General features: G+C 42.1%; 1 protein-coding gene across 2 annotated transcripts; it reads right to left on the reverse strand.

Annotated features, from left to right (window-relative positions):
* Positions 1 to 718: 718 nt before the first annotated feature.
* Positions 719 to 17,349, reverse strand: ACTR8 (actin related protein 8). Of its 2 annotated transcripts, XM_029916234.1 has the most exons (13): positions 17,131 to 17,349; positions 13,551 to 13,721; positions 12,185 to 12,295; positions 11,430 to 11,534; positions 10,797 to 10,970; positions 8,729 to 8,822; positions 8,382 to 8,514; positions 6,987 to 7,140; positions 6,131 to 6,226; positions 5,261 to 5,401; positions 4,048 to 4,312; positions 3,171 to 3,334; positions 719 to 2,166 (listed from the first exon to the last, which is right to left on the reverse strand). In XM_029916234.1, exons 1-13 carry the CDS (start codon positions 17,251 to 17,253, stop codon positions 2,023 to 2,025), a joined length of 1,875 nt encoding a protein of 624 aa, XP_029772094.1. In that variant the 5' UTR covers positions 17,254 to 17,349; the 3' UTR covers positions 719 to 2,022. The 2 variants fall into 2 exon arrangements, with proteins under 2 accessions (XP_029772094.1, XP_029772095.1); XM_029916235.1 differs by lacking the exon at positions 11,430 to 11,534.
* Positions 17,350 to 20,734: the final 3,385 nt, after the last annotated feature.

Below are 20,734 nucleotides of genomic sequence, written 5' to 3' on the forward strand. Positions count from 1 at the left end.
TCCATTAGGTCTCTCTTGTTTTCCTGTTAGACCTATGAGTGCAAACATATGGTTTCTGTCCTTCTCTGCCTGGCTTACTTCACTCAGCATGACACCCTCAAGGTCCATCCACTTTCCTACGAAGGGCCATATGTCATTCCCTCTCATTGCCATGTAGTACTCCATCGTGAATATATACCACATCTTCTTGATCCATTCGTCAGGTATTTACATTTATATTATGCCCATTTTTCTAAGAATGCTGGTCTTTCACACATGCAATACTGTATCTGCTCTAGAACGTGGCCCAGTTTTAGGTGGATGACTGTTAAAATATATTTGTGAACTGTCAAAACTATCCTTAGAGGGCCATGCCACCCCCTCTAATACATGTCTTATGGATAAAATAAAAACCAAAATAAGGAAGCACAGAGTGAAAGCTCACCATGTTCAGCTCCCCAAGCAGATACTTCATAATGGCTAAGGCAGTATGTTTAATGCGGTTAAGCTCACTTACTTGTCATGATCTGTTTTCATGGTGCTTATTAACGTGCTAGTAACTGGGACGGACATGGCTTGTATCAAAACCTGGATCAGAAACCAACTTCCTCTGAATCAACATCTAACAGTTATGAGAACAGTAAGTTATTATGTAAAAAAAAGATAATAAGCAAAAAGTATGCTTTGCTTTTGGAATTAGGTAGCCATTAATAGTCTTGAAACAGCCCAGAAACATAAATAAGATCAACACTGTATAAATTTATTTTGTTAAAAAATTTTAAAAAATAAAGAACACACAATTTTCAAATTGAAGGCGCATATCTTCAGTAGTACTAACACGTCAAAGTTGTTTTCTTATACTAGTGGACTCTTCTCTGCTCCTGTCCCACTCGGCAGGTAGTAAGATGTTCCTCTTTATGCAAATGCTCTTATACCAGCATTTCTCCACATCCTAAGACTTCTAACCAACCTTATTCGTTCCGTATGCCACTCTTTCCTCCATCTCTTATCCATCCCTACTTCTGTCTCTCTGCCCCCGCTCCATCTCCAGCTCTGGATGAGCAGGTGCCCAACAGGGGGTGGTAGGGATCCAGCACTCTCCCAGGCTCCCAGGTCTCTGGGCCTCCAGCACTGTGCTCACTGACCGGCTCCTGTCTCCAGGCAATGCCTTCTCTTCCTGGGGCCAGGGGCTCAGAAGGCTTCCCCAAGGCCTGGATCACTGGTGCTACTAGCTGGCTGTACTTAGATTTTGCTTCAGATTGCTCACAGATTAAGGTCAACTAATCATACTGAGCACCAAGAGCTCTAAAACGTTCTCGGTTCCTCAGGTATAAGAAATCTGGGGGCTCGATGATTAAGTTAATAATTACAACACAAGTTAACAACTCTGTACCTGACTTGTTTCTGTTTGGTTTTAGGAAGAGAACGAATTTTCCTTCTGTTTTTGTTTTGGTCATGTGATTGTTTTCTTTCCCCACGCTCACCCAGCTTTAAATCTTTGCCTCTATCCAGACCTCAACTGGTCACAATCTTTTGTAATCCAACAGAAGAGGAGAAAGAACCTTTTTTCCTTCCTACTTGGAATTCCAGGAGCACACAGGAGTCACAGCAGGTGTGCCTGCCATAACACACGAGGGAAATGGCACGACCAGGCAGGTCTCAGGGTTCAGGTACACCAGTCATGCACCCGTCCCTATGGCTGCATGAGATTATCCTGGGACTGTGAGGTCAACTTAAACCAAGGCATACACACAAGAGCCACACCCACAGCAACGTTTCCCATCATCAGGGAGCTCCTGCGACCCTGAGAAAGGGGCAGGAGAGTTTACACTGAAGACTGAGTTTGCATTTACTCTTAAGTGTCCTGACTACAAAAGCAGCTTATAATTTCACACCAAAGTCCTGCTGTCGACATAAAAGTTAAAATTCATTTATTTTCCATGAAACTTAAGCATCTGAGTCAATAAACTGAAATACATATATTAAGAGTCTTTATACCAGGACGCTTATTTTTGGCCTCCAACCCCAGCTTCCTGCCCACCTTCACCACACAAAAGCAGCTCGCTCTCGTAACATGCGGACACCGAAGCGCTGCCATTCTCTCTGGTAGATCCACAGTTCCTGTGTCGTGTCCAAACAAGCCAGCACGGCCCCTCCTTTCCATGCAATCAGCCGGGGATCCATGTCCTAGAGCAGTGGCACAGCAAAAGCAGACAAGACGTATACTCAATAATTTCCTTGAATTTGAGGGTAGGAAAAACCTGCTCAATCAATACTTAAACAGCCAGATTTTCAACCTGCATTAAAGACCTATCCATGCAGGACCCGTGGACTGCAGACATCTCTCTGTTCTAACCGATATGAAAATTTTTTAGTGTATATTACTGAAAATACCACTATTTGCTATTATTCCACCAATAGGCCCCATATGCAGAAACAGACATAAGGAATAAGGAGTACCTTATTCTGAAGTTAGAGTGTAGTAAGTGTATCCCATAATCCCTCCCCCAGGATTAAAATTAAATAAGAACATTTCTAGGAATTGTTTGTGGGATACAATTGTCTCTTTCTAAATTCCTGTGTTTATGTTTCTTTCTGAGAGACTTCAAGCCAAAAGGATCCTTAAAGATGCCCTGGTCCAGGGACCAGCAGCAGATCTTTAACATGAAAGCTAAAACTAAAGTTTTTCTGGTGGAAGGGCGCCTGGGTGGCTTAGTCGTTAAGCATCTGACTTCGGCTCAGGTCATGATCTCACGGTTTGTGGGTTTAAGCCCCGTGTCAGGCTGGGCTGACAGCTCAGAGCCTGGAGCCCGCTTCAGATTCTATGTCTCCCTCTCTCTCTGATCCTCCCCTCCTCGCGCTGTCTCTGTCTCTCAAAAATAAATAAAAAACATTAAAAAAAATTTTTTTAAGTTCTTCTGGTGGAGACCAGCCGGTCTTCTCCTTGCTCACACAGTCATTTTCCAAGGGCCTGGCTTCTGGAAGTCAGCCGTGCTGGTCTGGAGAGCACAGCAGAGTCTAACTACCAGGAATCCAGGAGCCCCACCCAGAGTTCCTTGCATGAAATCTGTGACCTACTGAAAGAAATCTTTCCACTTGCCCACACCCTCAAGAGCTGTCCAGATGCAAGCTCACGCCTTGCAGTGCTGGTTTTATTCATATACAATCCAACTGCACCATGAACGACAGACCTTGGGCCTTGTGATCACGTCCACATTCTCGATAATTCGCCTGAATGAGGGTGGCATTTTGTTGAGAATTCTGTGCTGCAGAAATTCTTGAGCTTTATGAAACATCAGACCACCTCCCACCACCAGGATGGAACTGTACATCTTCTTTTTGGTATCATCAGATGCTGAAAAGACAATAATACTTCCACTCTTTTCCTCCATATCCAACACCGGGCCAGACCACCACCATCTCGTTAGGACAACTGAGCCTCCTCAAAGCTCTCTCTCCAACCCACCCTCAACAATGCAGTGAGAAGAACCCTGCAAAATACCAATATGAGCATGCTGTTGCACACCCCACTCTGCAACTTGCAGGATTAGGACCAAAATCTTTACGGGGGCCTACAAAATTCACTGTGACATATACTCCCCATTTCTCCAGCCCCATCCTGGCATCCTGCCTCTCAGTCACACTGGCCTCCACACAGGTGTCCTCTACCTGGAATGTCACCCAGTGACCCACTCACCTCCTAGATCATTCTCAAATGGCTCTTCACTAAGAAAAGATTCCCTGCCTCCCACCCTCCATATCTCCTCCTACCAATAAAAATCTCTTATTAAGTCCCTCAATCAGAAGCTCTCTAAGTCAGCTCAATGTTCCTTTTGTTCAACTTTGTAGCACCTGCCATAGCTGTAACTTCACATTTGTGTGACAATTTAACTTCTCTGGTTTCCTCTACTAGGCTATCTGCTCAACCAGGCCAGGAACCAATTCCTAACACCAGACAACACAAGCACAAAGCATGTGGTCAACTGCTTTTTAATGCATAGGCTACGGCAGCACAACCACAGCCTAGCCTGAACCATTCACCTAACTGCTATCTTACAACGTGCTTACAGCAGCAGTCTATGCTGTGAAGAATGGCTTTATCCAGGCCCAGGGCCTTCCCTTCAAACAGCGAGATGGCAGTCTTCCTGGACATCAGTGCCGTGAGAGCCTCCTCAGATTCATTGCCAGCCATCAGACAGTCTCCCTGGGAGGATCCCAAATCCACCTCCTGGGCATGGAGTCTTTCTGGAAGATCAGAGGACTGGCCACGAAGATCCCCTTCAAATCCAATGGGTTTGGATGCAGACTTTCGGTCAGCAGTAGCTTTTGCAGACTTTAAATCAAACAAAAGGACAACCAGGTGGTTGGTATGAGTATAACAGAACAGTGCTGATGTTCTCCAGCTAGGCCCCACCCCCCTACTGCACTACTGTATACTATAAAGCCAAGGTCCATCGCTGTGGTGCAGAGAGGTAATAAACCCTAGCAAGGGCCAGGCCCCGGTACTCCCTCCCAGATCACCTGGGAGGGACAGGCGGTGTACAAAAGAGGAGGGTGTGCTGACAATTCCAAAGCGGCCACTGGCAGGCAGGGCCAGTCTCATAACTTTACTGTTACTGGTTGGATTTTAAAACTGAAATGGCAGTGAACATGGACATTTCCCCCTGGAACTGAGTTTTTAAGTGGAGTATTTCAGTAGAATTCATGTGCCTGTGGCTCCTACCTAATCCTCATTTTCAGACCTTATCCAACCACCCTGTCACCTTTGGGACAGGGACAAAGACTAGAAAATAGAAAAGGTGTATAAGCCCTCCTCTCTCCATCATGAGCTGCTGTTTCACTGGGAGAGAAGAGCTTTCACTTGTGCCCCTGCATCAGACATCCTATTACTTGGATCATCAGCTCTGGACAAAAGAATTCAGCTTTTTGCCTAGGCCACTTACCTTTTACATTATAATTTTAAAAACAGATGAGATTTTACTGAAAATACTTACTACTGGATAAGTATTCAAAAGTAGATAATTTACACACCAAAGATAAAGATTTTTATTAAATTAACTTTTAAATTTGTAGACTGGTATTCTAAAAACTGGATTCATGTCTGCTGAATAAAAAAATCTGTCATCTGATTTTAAATTTAGATTTCATTACATCTCTAGTTCTAATACCAGGATCAGCTTCAGTATGCAGTCAGCCTACGGTGACCACAATGACGCACTGATTGTGGGCAAACTTCTGCAGGGACAAAGCAGTCTCATTTCACACCAGAATGACCACAGACCTGTTCTTGCTTGCTCTGCGTGGCTAGCAGGTAATGCTCATCGTGAGGATCCTCAGGGTCACCCTGGGATCTGTGCTGCAAAGTTGTCATCTTCTGTCCAACAATTCCAAAAGTTGCTGGGTAAAACAAAGCCATTGGAGCCTGTACAAGCAAGGAAAAGAATGATCAACCAAGGACACTTGGACTTCTGAAAAAAACTGATCCATTAAATTCTGTTCTTCCCAAAACTGGCAGATCTGATCCTAGAAGGCAGACTCAATAAGCATTCTCTTTTGGGAGAAGCCTTATTCCTTCATTGCACAGGAGGCCAGAAGACTTACAGAAATTCTCCAACTGAATGAGTGATGCGACACCACAAAGAGAAATGTCAAAGCAAACGTTATGCAAATGCCTAATAAGCTACTTTATAATTTCCTAAAAAGAACAGTCCTTCCTTCTTTAAATAATAACAAATCACATAGTAGTTAATTAAAAAGATGGTCCTCATTATCTATTCTAATCTGTACTTTATCAGGGACTTAAAAGCTGGTTTAGCAGGGGCGCCTGGGTGGCTCAGTTGGTTGAGTGTCTGACTTTGGCCCAGGTCATGATCTCACCGATCGTGGGTTCAAGCCCCACACTGGGCTTTGCACTGACAGCGTGGAGCTTGCTTTGGATTCTCTGTCTCCCTCTCTCTCTGTGCCCCTCCCCAATCTCTTGTTCTCTCTCTCTCAAAAATAAACACTAAACAAAATGTTAAAAAAAAATGGCTGCTGATCTACACCAGCTGACACTGTAACCTCACCAGGTTTCACACAAGTACATATTCTCAGTCTGACTGAACCAGGTTGGCTTCCTTTCTACCCACGGAAACACACAGCCATATGTTACCTGGAGTTTTTCATCTCCTAATCGAAACTGGTAAAGCAGGGCAGGGGAGTCTGGATGTCGAATCTGAAACTCATGATCCTGAAGGCCAGAGATGTCCTGATTCCAGGAAAAGATGCTGTCAGTGAGCCAGTAAAAGTGCATGTAAACTCCTCAAATTATAGGTAAGCCTCTCCACAATCCACATCTCACTTACAACAAGGTTGCCCTGCAACTCTGTACCCTTCCACCTGGAACTTAATAAAATAAGAGTCAAAATGTACCTTGCTTCCCTTTTAAGATTTCTGAAATTTCTACCATTTGCATTTTTTTTTCATTATCAAGACATACGAATACAAACAATTATGCAAATCAAAAAGCAAATTTCCTCAATAACTGGGAAATGCTATCCAGTCTTAGGTTCCTCAAAATGTCATTACTCAGAATTAGACAGTTTGAAAAGTGTTAGGAAAAAAGTCTGAAACAGAACGCATAAAAAAGTAGGAATCCACATACAACGTTTGCAACACTAAGTGCTTTAAATGATGCCATTTTATTCAATGTCTGCACCTATATATTTATTACATCTTAAAGGTATATCTTCAACCTTTATTGGAATGATCTAAGATCCTAAAAAGAGAGAAATTTCTTAAACACTCTTTCTTTAAAAAGCCAGCTGTATTTTCTAGAGCCGGAGACACATCCTGATGGCTTTGACCTTTTACCAAAACACCTTTGCTCCTTAAGAGCTTCCATTTCAAGGCTCTGTCCACTTGGGTTGAAAGAATGGTATAACACTGAGACATTTTTAATTGCCTTTTAACTATCTTAAATTTTTCCTGGAAAGAAAAATAATCAGCGATTTTGATTTTGCCCCCACCTGATCTAAATGACAGAAAGTTTCCTTAAGGTGCTGTAGAAGAAGACAATCCATTTTGTTTGTTAGCTGGCATTCCCGGTAAGGGAACCCAGCTCGCTGCATCAGCCAGTAGAAACACCTGGATACGTCAGAGCCCCCATAAGCCAGACAGAGCCTAGAGTTCAAAGAAAAGGCAGGTGGGTAATCTGTTGGTCAAGAAGGTGTGAAGGGCATTTCAAAAACTCCATCACCCCACAGTGAAACATGACAAGTCTCAAAAGATGTCTGCCGCAGGAACAGACTGAAAGGACAGGTTGGACGGATGGGATGGAGAAATGAACTCCAGCACACAACCAGGAGTGGGCACCTTTGCTATTTGCTAAAAGTCTCCAAGAAACAGAATACACATGACTAAACGCAGTTCATTTCTAAGTCACTATGTTTATGATACGGTAACTGTTTGTCTATACTCACCAGCGCTTCAAGTTCAGAGGCAGGGACATCACAGGACAAACTCAGGGGAAGAAACTTTAAAGAGTGTGCTACCCACTAACTGAATGGTTCAACACTTTGGAAAAAACACTGCTATGTTATTTTAGAAGTGAGAGACGTAGGTCCAGTATTTTCTCCACACTTTGAGAACAAACTGCATCAGGTAATACAAACAATGGATGAGCCAGAATAACTCACACTGGGTTTTCAAACGCACCGTTAACTTGGGGTGGGAAGCGACAGAGATTAACGTTTCTCATGGACTGGTTAGGCTCTCTTTCCAGTGTTTATCTACCCTGTGACTCAAATTAAGAACCACAGCATCCTGAAGAAGCCATCCTGGGAGCACACGATGCTGCAGAGAACCTGCAAGTGCACCGCCTGTTTGTGCTTACCTGTGTTGCGCTTGTCTCAGGAAGTACAAGCAGGAAACCTGAGCCTGATAATTATTTTATTTTCTCTTATATCAGTGATGACGTCACAAAGGGACTGGACAAGAAAGTTAACTCATCACTCACTGAACAATTACGACAAAAGCAAATACTCAAAATGCTAGCTAGGTAGAGATTTCAGACCTGAAAACCTATTTTCCCCTAAATGACTTGCCTAAATAAAACTTTGCTATGAACATAATTGGGATCTTTACACCAGACCACAGCAAGACACAGAGCTAACACTATGCTTCCTCTGTGGGAAGGCATACGACACAGGTTGGGCTTTTCAGGAGCTGCTGATGTGAACTCACAGCAGAGAATTCCAACAGGAAAGGTAAAATCAGTGGTCTGTAGCCTTGCTAAACTTTGTACTTCCACAACCGGGAATATAATTCCTTATAAAAATTTCGTTTCTAACTTGTGATGCTTTATAGCTGAAGAGTCTGTGAGGGGAGAAGGAGCAGAGAAAGCCACCTTCCAAGATCCTTACCGAGTATTCCGATGAGAGACCCCATCCTCCACACAGCACACACTTGTCTTCTGGTCGCCAACATCTACAATACATGTGCTGCTTAAACCACTTCCAAAGGTGGCACACACAGACTCCTGATGGACCACAATCCCTGAGACACAAAGGCAGAGGAGCCATCAGCTAGGCGGCAGTCAAGATCCTAAGACAAATCATCAGTTAAAGTCTGGAAGCCCCCTGAACAATGGTCCAAGCAGAGCAGATCCTCTCAGAATAAACATTTCAATAAAGCACTTAGATTATCTTTGTCAATAAAAACAGAAAAACAGTATCATTTCAAGTAGATTTCTCTGGAATACTGGACATACCTGAAAAACCCATCTTCATTAGGATCATATTCACTAGTTCCTTCACATGCTGTTTATTATAGATATCAGGAATTAGCAATATACACCTATAATACTAAAAAGAAAACAAAGAAAAAAAGATAAAAGTTAATACTAAAGTCAGGTCAAAATAAATGTCACTACATTTGTCTTCAGAGAGGATTCTCTTTTCTAAAGGACAGCAGCAATGATTAGGAGCATGAAACAGAAGCTCAACACCCTCTGCTATCTTTTGGGGTTTTGAAAACAGAAAATATTAAAGTTGTGTGAGGATTTTTTTTCCCTTTACATTATTAAAAAATTGTGAAATGGTATCACAACCCTAAATTTCAAAATACACTACAAAGCTATAATAATCAAACAGGATAGTATTGGCACAAAATTACACATATAGATCAATGGAACAGAATAGAACCCAGTAATAAACCTACACATATATGGTCACTTTGACAAAGGAGGCAAGGATACACAATGGGAAAAAGTCTCTTCAACAAACGGTGCTGGGAAAACTGGACAGTTACATGCAACTATAAAATGCAATTATAAAACTCCTAGAAGAAAACACAGGCAGCAAATGCTTTGACATCAGCCTTAGAAACATTTTTCTTATCTCCTGAGACAAGGAAAAAAAACAAAAGCAAAAATAAACTATTGGAGCTACACCAAAATAAGAAGTTTCCCCAATGAAGGAAGCCATCAAAAAATGAAAAGGCAACCTACTTGAGTGGAGAATTTGCAAATGATATATCTGGTAAGTGGTTAAAAGCAAAAATATATAAAGAACTTCTACAATTCAACACCACAAAAACAAATAATCAAATTAGGAAATGGGTAGTGGACCTCAATAGACACATTTTTCAAAAACCTAGAGATGGCCAACAGACACATGAAAGGATGCTCAAAATCACTAATCATTAGCGAAATGCAAATCAAAACCAGTATGAGATATCAGCTCACACCTGTCAGAATGTCTAGTATCAAACAGACAAGAAATAACAGGTGTTGGCAAGGATGTGAAGAAAAAGGAACCCTTGTACACTGTTGGTGGGAATATAAATTGGTACAGCTTCTATGGAAAACAGAATGGAGATTCTAAAAAAGTTAGAAATAGAAATACCACACAATCCAGTAATTTCACTACTATTACCCATGAAAATTAAAACAGTAATTTTAAAAAATATATGGATTCCTAATTTCAGTGAAACATTATTTACAATAGCCAAGCTATGGAAGCAACCTAAGTGTCCACTGATAGATAAATGGATAAAGATTGGTACATACATACAACAGAATATTACTCAGCTATACAAAAAAATGAGATCTTGCTATTTGCAACAACATGGATGGGCCTAGAGGATATTATGCTAAGTGAAGTAAGTCAAAGAAAGATAAATACCATACAATTTTACTTACGTGTGAAATCTAAAATATGAAACAAATGAAAAACCAAAACAAGCAGAAACAGATCCGTAAATACAGAGAAAAACTTAGTGGTTGCCAGAGGCAAAGAGGGTGGGGGAAGGGTGAAATGGGTGAAGGGGAGTGGGAGATAGAGGTTTCCAGTTATAAAATGAATAAGCCATAGGGATGAAAAATACAGCCTACGGAATACAGTTCTCGGGACTGGAATAGCACAGTATGGGGATAGTAGGTACACCCGGGGGTAAGCACAGCATTGGGGTACAGGGTTGCCAAATCACTGTGCTATACACTGAAACTAATGTTAACATTCTATGTCAACTTACTTCGATTAAAAAAGAAAAAAAAAACTTGTAAAATTAAAAATAAGACAAAACATGTCCTGAAAAAGGTCCAGAGAGAAGGCATAAACATGACATGAGCAAGTTTGAAGAGCAGGAGAGAGACACCAAAGAAACAATCAGAATAAGAGAAGGCACCGGAGCTGAAGTCCGTGAAGAAGGAAGATACCCTCCGCACCTTAAGACTGAGAGTGCTTCAAGGACACTGGATTACAAATAACTCAGTAATATGTATATTTACTGACCAAGACTCTTAAAGACAATCCAAGTAACTGGGAATTTTTGCTCACCTTTAAATCTTTCAGTGGAATTTCCAAGTATTTTTGTATTGCATGAGACCATATTACTTCAATATCTGCCAGGACAGCCGTAAGGGAGCCCCCAGGTCCTGGGTGAATATTTAACTGACCTCTTCTGATAGGCCAGTGAATATTGTAACAGTCCAACGGATTAACATACAAAGCCTAGAAAAGACAGAGAGATGAATACATTGTTAAAACTTTTCTTGGGCATTTCTGGATTCACATTTAAAAATCTAAGGCCAGAGTTATGATTAACATTTGCTCATTATTCTAATTTTTTTTTAATGTTTAATTTTTTGAGAGAGAGACTAGACTGAGCATGGGAGGGAAAGAGAGAGAGGAAGACACAGAATCCGAAGCAGGCTCCAGGCTCTAAACTGTCAGGACAGAGGTGAATGTAGGGCTCAAATTTACGAACCGTAGAACCGTAAGATCAGGACCCGAGCCAAAGTCAGCTGCCTAACCAACTGAGCCACCCAGGTGCCCCATCTGCTCACTATTTTAAATACTGAGAGTGGAGTACCTAACATCACAGGAGCCTGTGTGAGTATTTGGGCCTGCAAGGAAGATGATGGATTCTAGGAAACCACTAGAAGTGGAGGGTGCTGTAAAGTTCCCCACCTCTTCTCCCACCAAAAACTCAGGGTGGTGAGATGTGTTTGTCCACTTATTTCCAGAACAGTGATCTAAAATTGCAGGTCGCATCTGCTTGTTGTAGGAGCGTGCCTAAAACAAAAGAACATCAGAAAAGTCTCTGAATTTCTACAAGAAAAAAGGAGAGGAAGGAAGGAGAAATGTAGTATGAATCCTTTCTTCTCCTCTCTTACAGACCAGATACAATAGCAAAATGTAATCATGAGCCTTAAATATTTGGCAAAATACTGACTGGTCACAGGAAGATTCTCTTGGCCTTTTCCACAAACGTCATTATTTTGCCCATGGTTTTAGTACTTAGGCTGTGATTCAGAGCCAGTCCAAAATTAATACTGCACTCTGCTTAAAGTTGAATACACATTTATGTATCATCCCAACTCATGTCCACTCCTAATAGTATTTTCTAACATATTACAATGACAAATGTAGTAAGAACATAGCTTCCCAAGTTTTTACAGATTCTGGAATTACACATGTAAGATTCTCAGATAAACTATAAATTTTTATCAACTTGCCATGTGAAACACCATCTTTTAAATTACTCAGTGTGCCCAAGCATTTGTGACACTGATTTGGGCATTCTGTTGGCAGTTATGAATGGTTTTCTTCCCTTTTAAAGGAAATCTCTTTAATTTGCATACTGAAATTGAGAGAGCACATGAATGGCATTATGACAGAATAGAAGTTAAAGAATGAATCTGAAGAAACAGTTAAGACTGAACCTGTTCAGGGGACACAGGAATCCGTCTTGTACCATTTGACATCTTTTTAGACCATATTGCTTGATCCACCATTTTAAGTCCATTTTGTCTTTGTTCATTACTTTCTGGTTTCTGAGAGAAAAAAGTGAAAGATGAGCAGTACTAAGGATTCGGTAAAAAGAGAAAGCAATTTGGCAATCTACTAATTTAATCCACCAAGAAGAAATGCTCCCTCATCAACAAGTAGCAGTATTTCCTTAATTTTTGCCATATGTACCAATCTTAAGAACTCAATCTTTTTACAATTTATAGATTAAAAAGTCAAAAATGAACCCTCACCATAAACCCAACTATTTGCAAAAATCTATAACCTCAAGGAAGTCTGCGTGACAAAATTTTTCATAGCACTAATCAAGATAGCTACTTTGTATTTATAAAGTATTTCAGAGACTTTTACATACAACTACATAAGTCTCAAATTTTTGGTTTTGTAACATGTTACATTCACTTGTGTACCATTTTGTTTAATCAGCAGGTATTCAAGTTGCTGTGACATTATAAAGAACAGATCTGTGAATACCTCTGTGAAAAAGTTATTGTTTTCTATCAACTTTTACTCCTGAGACTTATGCCCTACAAAAGAATTGTAAGATCCAAAAATATAAATGGTTTTAGACTCTCATACTCTCAACTTACATTTAGGCTTAGAAATGGACTTACACAGTCTTCCAGTTATGCTAATAAATAAAAAGAAACCCTAAAGTTTATTGTTTGAAGTATAGATACTGCACATTCCTAAAATTGCCTTCGATCTAAAACTTAAAAGTGATTACAACGCAAATTATGTATTTTAATATCTACCATGAAATATTTTTCTCCTAATTACCATCTGCAAGATAGGACAAAGTAAATGCTACTGGTAAGAATATATGTAGTTTGCCTTCAAATTATAATCTGACCTCAGATTGAAGTAACACAACAATTCAATTTACTTATGGATTGAAAATACCAGCTCAATATACACTGTTAAGTATCTGGAACAGAAAATGACGGCAGTCAGTTAATAGAGACCTTAAGGCATTATTTTAAGTGAGTGACAATTCTGTGTCATCCATTAAACATCACCTTCATCAATACCCAATTCATATTGATGGGTGAAAAAATTTTTGATTTACTTGTGTTTAAGAATTATTTCTTTACAACATAATACCACTAGCTCAGATGAAAAGTGCTACTTCTAACGATGAATGATGTTATTATTTTAAAACACATTAAAGCTATGAAGATGAAGATGTTTATTCAAGTATACTGTATATACTTGAATGTGTAAGCTCTCCCAAAGAAACCGCCTTGGGCTTTCTCTCCAGACCCTCCATTTCTGACTTACATTTAGTCCTTCCCTTAGGAGCCAGCTGTCCTTGTATAGTGGCTGCCCTTGTTGCTTGTGTCTTCGTGCAATTACGTGAGGAATGCTAGCAGGAAGTGTGTCTGTGGCCCGCCCAATCCTTAAGGTTGTTGAACCTGGGTGTATGACAACGATGAAGTTGCTCTGGATTTGCTGCAAACAGAAAACACAGGAGCGTGACCATAGTAAATTATATGCAGGTAACAAGTTAAAAAATATACACTAAGAAGTTAGTTTCCTGTAATGACTATCAGACTCAAAGGTATCAAATAATTCACTGATGGTAGCTCTTTGAGAGGCATCCAATTATTGCTCTCTGCTTGAATGCAAACTCCTTTTGTACTTCTGTGCTCCCAGGATCTAACTCACAGTACACGGGTCAATATGTGTTTAAATGCACAAAACCGTACTATCCAATGCAAGTTAACCTATAATTACTGGGCATTTCTGTGCCAGGTACTGGAGGTACAATGGTGACCGAGACAAAATCCCAACCACCAGATAACTTTCAGATTACCAGAGGTCACAGACAAGGAATATATGTGGGAAATACCAAGATTGGTGGAGAACTTGCTAAAGCTGAGTCACTTAAAGATGCTTATAAAAAAAAATTGATTCTAAGCCTCCACTGTACATTTTCTGATTCAGAATTTCCAGGGAGAGCCACCAGTCCTGCACCACTCCTTAGCTAGTACCTACTCGGCCCTGCCCTTGAGCTACAGATATGTCTTCTTGCATGTCTCCATTTAAAACATTTCCACAGCCGCCCATAAGATAAGAGTATAGAACCTCCGAGATCAAGACCCTGTACTTCTCTAGCCTTACTTGAGAACCACCTCCTTTCTCTTTAACCTTCCTGATCTAGATATCTCTTGATTTCTTGGGGCACTTAGGTGGCTCAGTCGGTTAAGCATCCAGTTTGGCTCAGGTCATGATCTCATGGTTAATGAGTTCAAGTCCCACATTGGACTCTGTGCTGACAGCGCAGAGCCTAGAGACTGCTTCAGATTCTGTGTCTCCCTCTCTCTCTGCTCCTCCCCGCCCTCTCTAAAGGAAATACACATTTTTTTAAAAATGTTTTTTTTAATTTTAGATATCTCTTAATTTCTTAACTCACCCTCTGACTTCCAGGTCTTCACACAGGCAACTCCCTTTGCCTGTCCTTTCTCCCTGGTAAATCCTACTTCCTCCTTCAGTTCTGAAGTTAAATGTCATCAGACTAGGTTTGCTTGTTCCCCTGCTATATAATCCTATGGTACCCTTTTTCTTGACACTTGTCATCCCTGTAATTATTTACTGTCTGCCCTCCCAACAGACAAAAACCTTCACGGAAGGGATCACTCCTGTCCTGTTCACTAGCCTATGCCCAGTGCATGGTGCACAGGAGCCTAAGAGGTATTTGTTGGATGCACTGCTTTCACATGGCTGGCATGATGTTAAACACTACTTCCCAAGCTTTTTTATGCTATGGCAGACATGTGCCCAGCAGACTGGAGTGAAGACACAAAGCTGCTTGCCATCAGAGATACCTGTACCTCATTAATGGCACACAGGCTGCAGCACATTGATCGGAAAGCGCTGGGGTAGGAATGGCAGTTTTCCAAAGCATGAACAAGTATTTTTTTTTAATTTTTTTTTAATGTTTTATTTATTTTGATACAGAGAGAGACAGAGCATGAGAGGGGGAGGATCAGAGAGAGAAGGAGACACAGAACCGGAAGCAGGCCCCAGGCTCTGAGCTAGCTGTCAGCACAGAGCCTGACGCAGGGCTCGAACCCACAAACGTGAGATCTGACCTGAGCCGAAGTTGGAGGCTTAACCGACTGAGCCACCCAGGCGCCCCATGAACAAGTATTTTTTAACTGTATCTTTATTTTAACATGTCAGGAAAAAGCTAGCCAGTACATTCCACACATCACTTCCTGAATTTTACTACTTAAGTAAGACCAAGTAAAAAAAGTTATTAAGCAAGTAATGGATATGAAAAACCCACAGAGAACACGGGAAAACTAACGGGTGTTCTACAGTGAAGTGGGGTTACGGAAATGTTGCTACAGTAGTTAAAGGTCCAGGCTCTGGGTTCACAGATTTGGCTTCATACTGCACTACTTCCTTGCTCACGATGAGGTTCCTACCTTACAGAGCTACTGCGAGGATTAAGCTAGTTAGTCCTGCAGCCCAGGGTCTGTCTAGCTCTTCCAAAGCTCTGCACTGCCTTCAGAAGAGACCAGACTCTGACTTTATGCCTCTCGTGACAGGCCCTGCTAAGATCTCCTGTCTCACCTCTCGCTCCCTCTTCCACACTTCAGACATCCTGATCACCAACACTTGATCTCCTCTTCTGACCCAGGTCTCTTCCACATTGTTCTCCTTTCGAGATTCCCTCTGGCTAACTCTTTTTTTGTTAATGGTAATATCTTTTTTTTAATAGTTTATTTTCAAATTGGATTCCATAAAACACCCAGTGCTTCTCCCCACAAGTGCCCCCGACCATGACCATCACCTCATTCCCTCCCTCCCCCTCCCCCTTCAGTCCATGGTTAATTTTCAATATTCAATAGTCTCTCATGATTTGTGTCCCTCACTCTCCCCAGCTCTCTTTCCCCTCTGGCTAACTCTTAATCACTCTTCAGGTCTCCGTCCACACATCACTTCCTTTAAAACCGTCCCAGACCATCAGGGCCAGAGGAGGCACCTGCTGTGTATGCTCAATACTTCCCTATGGCCTTCTGCACTAGCCCATCAGATACCATGTGCCCTAATACCTGCTGCCCCACACCCAACTGTGAGCTCTACCCTGCTGCCTCCCAGTCACAGAGTGAAAGAACTGCACAGGATGGGAATCTGCGAGGCCCATCCAACCATCCAGTCTGCCCCCTCAACGAGATGGGCTGGAGAAAAGGCCTGTGCAACAGTAAGAATCACCCTGGGGGGTTACCATGAGCCAGGAAGGTGCTATACGTCCCACAGCTGCCTGGACAGTGGGGTGTTACTCTTAACCCATCCACCCGTTAGGAAGCTGCCTAAGAGATGTCCAACATGAAATTCTGGCCATTTAAATTTAAATGTCTTATTTTTCATGTGAATTTACCCATTTTCCTACGGGAATGGTGTTTATTCATTTATCAGTAGGGACACACATATACACACACGTCCTTTGCCTGTCATGCTACGACAAGTAATTTTTTCTGGTTAGGATGACTTCATCTTGTTCTGATTTTGGCACAAGAACTCTTCATGTCTATTCAGACGACCGTCTGCCTTTCCCTTGCTTTATGCTGGAAATGGCCTCAATTCCCAAAGACTTCCCTTCACCAAGGAAAACGCCTGCACCGCCAATGTCCCTGCCCGGCGCTAAACTCCACCTGCGCTCACTGACACCCTGCAGCTGCTTCGAAAGCAGGCGAGGGTCCGGGGCCTGTTCCGCGGCCGCCAGGGAGGCAACCACCCAGGGCGCCAGCCAGGATAGTGGGCGCCGGAAACCTCGCGCGCCGCCCGCCTCGTCACACCCGCCCGGCCGGAAGGCCCTTCTCTGAGACCCGCCCCCAGCGCCACGCCGCACCTCCTGCAGCGACTCTGGCACCAGCGCGGGCACGATGGGTCGTTTCACGCCGCGCTGCTCCTTCTCCTTCTCCCCGCCCTTCTCCTTCCCGTTCTCCGCATCCCCCTTCTCCGCCTGGGTCATCGCGGCCGCTGACAAACACCGACCTCCGGCCTCACGGACGCACTACGCCCGCGGGGGCCGACTGGGCTCCGGCGCATGCGCAGCCTCGCAGCTTGGTGCGCGGCAGCCTTGGCTGCCGGAGAGCCGCCCCAGAGGCTTCCGGGAAAGCGGAGGGGCGGGCTGTCCGGAGGAGGACGGGCCGGGAGTGGGGTGTGGATGGGCGGGTGTTGCTGTGATTTGTCCTGGCGATGGGATGCCCGAAGCCTACTTTGTTTTCCTTTTGCGTGCTGTACCCGGCATCGTGTTTTGTTCTCACAACAAGGCTTCCAAGACCTCACATTTCCTAGTTCTCCTCATACTGCGCTGCTTAGGCTCAGTCCAGCTTCTGATGTTAAGGTTTTGTTTAGTTAGGGCGCCTCTCTCTACAGCCGTTGGATGCCTTTATCCAGTTTCATAGTCTTGCGTATGAATATAACTCCCAGATAACATAATTCTTGTCGGGAGGTGTCCCTGAGATCCAGACTGATAACCAATAGCCTATTTGGTGTCTCCACGTGGATGTCCACAGGCATAGCAAACTTAAATGCGCCACAACTGGAACTCTTTTTTTTTTTAATAGTTTATTATCAAGTTGATTTCCATATAACACCCAGTGCTTTTCCCCACAGGTGCCCCTCTCTATGACCATCACCCCCACCATCCCATTTCCCCCCTCCCTCTTAAGCCCTCAGTTTGTGCTCAGCATTCAAAAGTCTATCATGATTTGCCTCACTCCCTGTCCCCTACCCTTCCCCTCCACCCCCCTTTCCCAATCCCATGGTCTCCCATTAGGTTTCTTCTGTTAGACCTATGAGTGACAACGTATGGTATCTGCCCTTCTCTGCCTGACTTACTTAGCATGACTCCCTCTAGGTCCACCATTTTGCTACAAATGGCCAGATTTCATTTTTTCTATTCCATTGTATATATATATATACCACATCTTCTTGATCCATTCATCAGTTGATGGACATTTAGGCTCTTTCCATGATTTGGCTATTGAAAGTGCCACTATGAACATTGGGGTACATAAGCTCCTATACATCAGCAACTTCTGTATCCTTTAGGTAGATCCCCAACAGTGCTATTGCTTGGTCATGGGGAGTTCTACTGATACCAAACTGGAACTCTTGATATCTGCCCCATCCCATCTGCCCCCAACCTACTCCCATTTTCACCATCTCAGTAAATATCACTTTGATTCTGCAGTTGTCCAATCTATCAGTAAATCCTGTGATCTCTAAAATATAACTTGAATGAATCCACTTCTCCATCCCTACTGTTACCCAGTCCAAACTATTATCTTCTCATCTGGACTGTAACAGCCTCTTAACCCAACTCGCTGCTTTCATCTTGTCCTGCAATCTGTTCTTAATGCACTTGCTCGTGTTAATTTTTAAATTATGAAGTAATCAACACCACGTACCCAGCATTCTACTTAATACCTCCTGTGGGTTATCTTGGACAAAAATTAAACCCATGCTTTACTCTTAGGTTTCCCCTTGTTCATGGAACAGAATCTAAACTCACCAGAGCCTAGAAGGCCATTCTTAACCCAGTTTCTGCTACATCTCTAAGTTCACCTCCTCTCTCTCCTACTGTTGGCATTTTCAGTTACCCTTGCTTGCTTTCAGCTTCTCACACATGCCAAGCCCTTCCCTCCATTGGGCCATTGCTCGTGTTGTCCCCTTTGCCTTGGGTACTCTTCCTCAGCTAGTTCATTCCCATCCTCTCTCAACTCAAATGTCACTGCAGAGAAGCCTTCCCCAGTTATCTTGCCATCTAATTTCTTTTGAAGCAGGAATTAAATCTGTTCTTAGCTTGCTCATAGTAGGAGAGCTAAATATCTGGTGAAGTCAGGACTATAGGATAAACCCAAAACAAGAGTACCTGCAGAATAGTTCTGGGCAGGGGCAGGGGGGCAGGGGAGCAGGGATCACCAATTATAGGCACAGAGAAGCCATCACTTCCTGAGACTCTGCCCTGGTCTCCTCCCCACTACAGCCTTAGGTGATTTGACAGAATGATCCTGCCATTCACCAGCCATAAGTCTGGACATCAAAACTTTGCTGAGCCCTTGCATGTTAGCTGTATAATGCAAATGTCATCTACGTAACCCAGTGCGTCAAAACTAACAATATGTAAAAGATAAAATGTCTTACAGACTTGAGTGGTCAATAAACTGCTTTTATGATCCTTCTTAAAATTGTGTTAAAATTGCCCCTTTTCTTATGTGTAAAGACCAGTGTCTTATGCCACTACATCCCCATTTCCTGGCAAACAATGTTAAATAAATGCTTCTAAATAAATACAAGAATGCATTTACCTGAAACTTTGTTTCAAAGACTGTTAAACACAAAGCAGAATTATCTGTATTATTCATTTTTCCAGCGAATATTTCAGTGCCTATTACATGTAGTCACTATTCAAAGCACTGAGCAAAAAAGACAAAAATCCCTAACTACATAGAGCTTCCATTCGAGTGAAAGAATATGTGAGTTACTAGTGTTCGTCGGGGTGAAAGCCAACAAGGCAGTATCTTAAGCAATGGTTTAGAATTCAAATTTGTCAAGGCAGCACAGAAGCCTATGATTTTAAAACCACCTAGCCAATCTTCATTTTGTATGTAGCTCAGGTTTGTTGGTTATGGCTTTATAAATACCCTAATTATACTTGTTAGTAAATCTGAAATTTTATAAACATTCATAGGACAAATGTTTCGAGATAAAATTGTATGCATACTACTGAAATAAATACAATGTGATTTATTTATAAATGAGAACAAATTAACAATGAATAGTGTTGCAGAAGTTAAAAAGGTGACACTAGTCATACTGAATACACAATCTTTATTTTTCTTCAAATTTGGAGTTTCTTAGTTATACAAAGATGACAAGTCAAGTTTGGTAACCTAAAAATATTTACTTATTAAAACTATATTAATACTTTCATAAACTATACAAAAAAGGTAATGAGACAAACATTTGCATTTATAGAACTGCAGGTCAGTCATGCCGGATCCCTGGGGGGGGAATTCCCAGCACGGCCTCATCCGTCTGTGAGCACACAGAGCAATCCTGGCTCAGACGTACACATTCCTTTGCTTGCCCAGCATGGTCAGCCTCCACCTCTTGATGGGTTCCTTCCGCTATGAATGTGCATGTCCAGTTGTCTGCTTCTTAGAGCAGACATTTACCTAAAGAAAAGCATTATAATAATCAGTTAAGAGTTATTAATTTGGATCTGCACAAAAAAGTCCAACTATCTTTTTTTTAAAAAACCTGTTTTCAAAAGACACTTTGATAATAAAATTCAATAAATTTTTCAAGGGTTGATATATTTTTCCAAATAAGATGTCTGAAAAATTATAAAATTTTGGGCACCTTCTGTTTCGCTAAAGAAAACTTCCCTAAGAAGGTATTATCGAAATGCAATCTCTACAGAGTAATTTTAGACTTCCGAG

Source organism: Suricata suricatta, chromosome 12, assembly GCF_006229205.1.
Source record: "Suricata suricatta isolate VVHF042 chromosome 12, meerkat_22Aug2017_6uvM2_HiC, whole genome shotgun sequence".
Lineage (NCBI taxonomy): Eukaryota > Metazoa > Chordata > Mammalia > Carnivora > Herpestidae > Suricata > Suricata suricatta.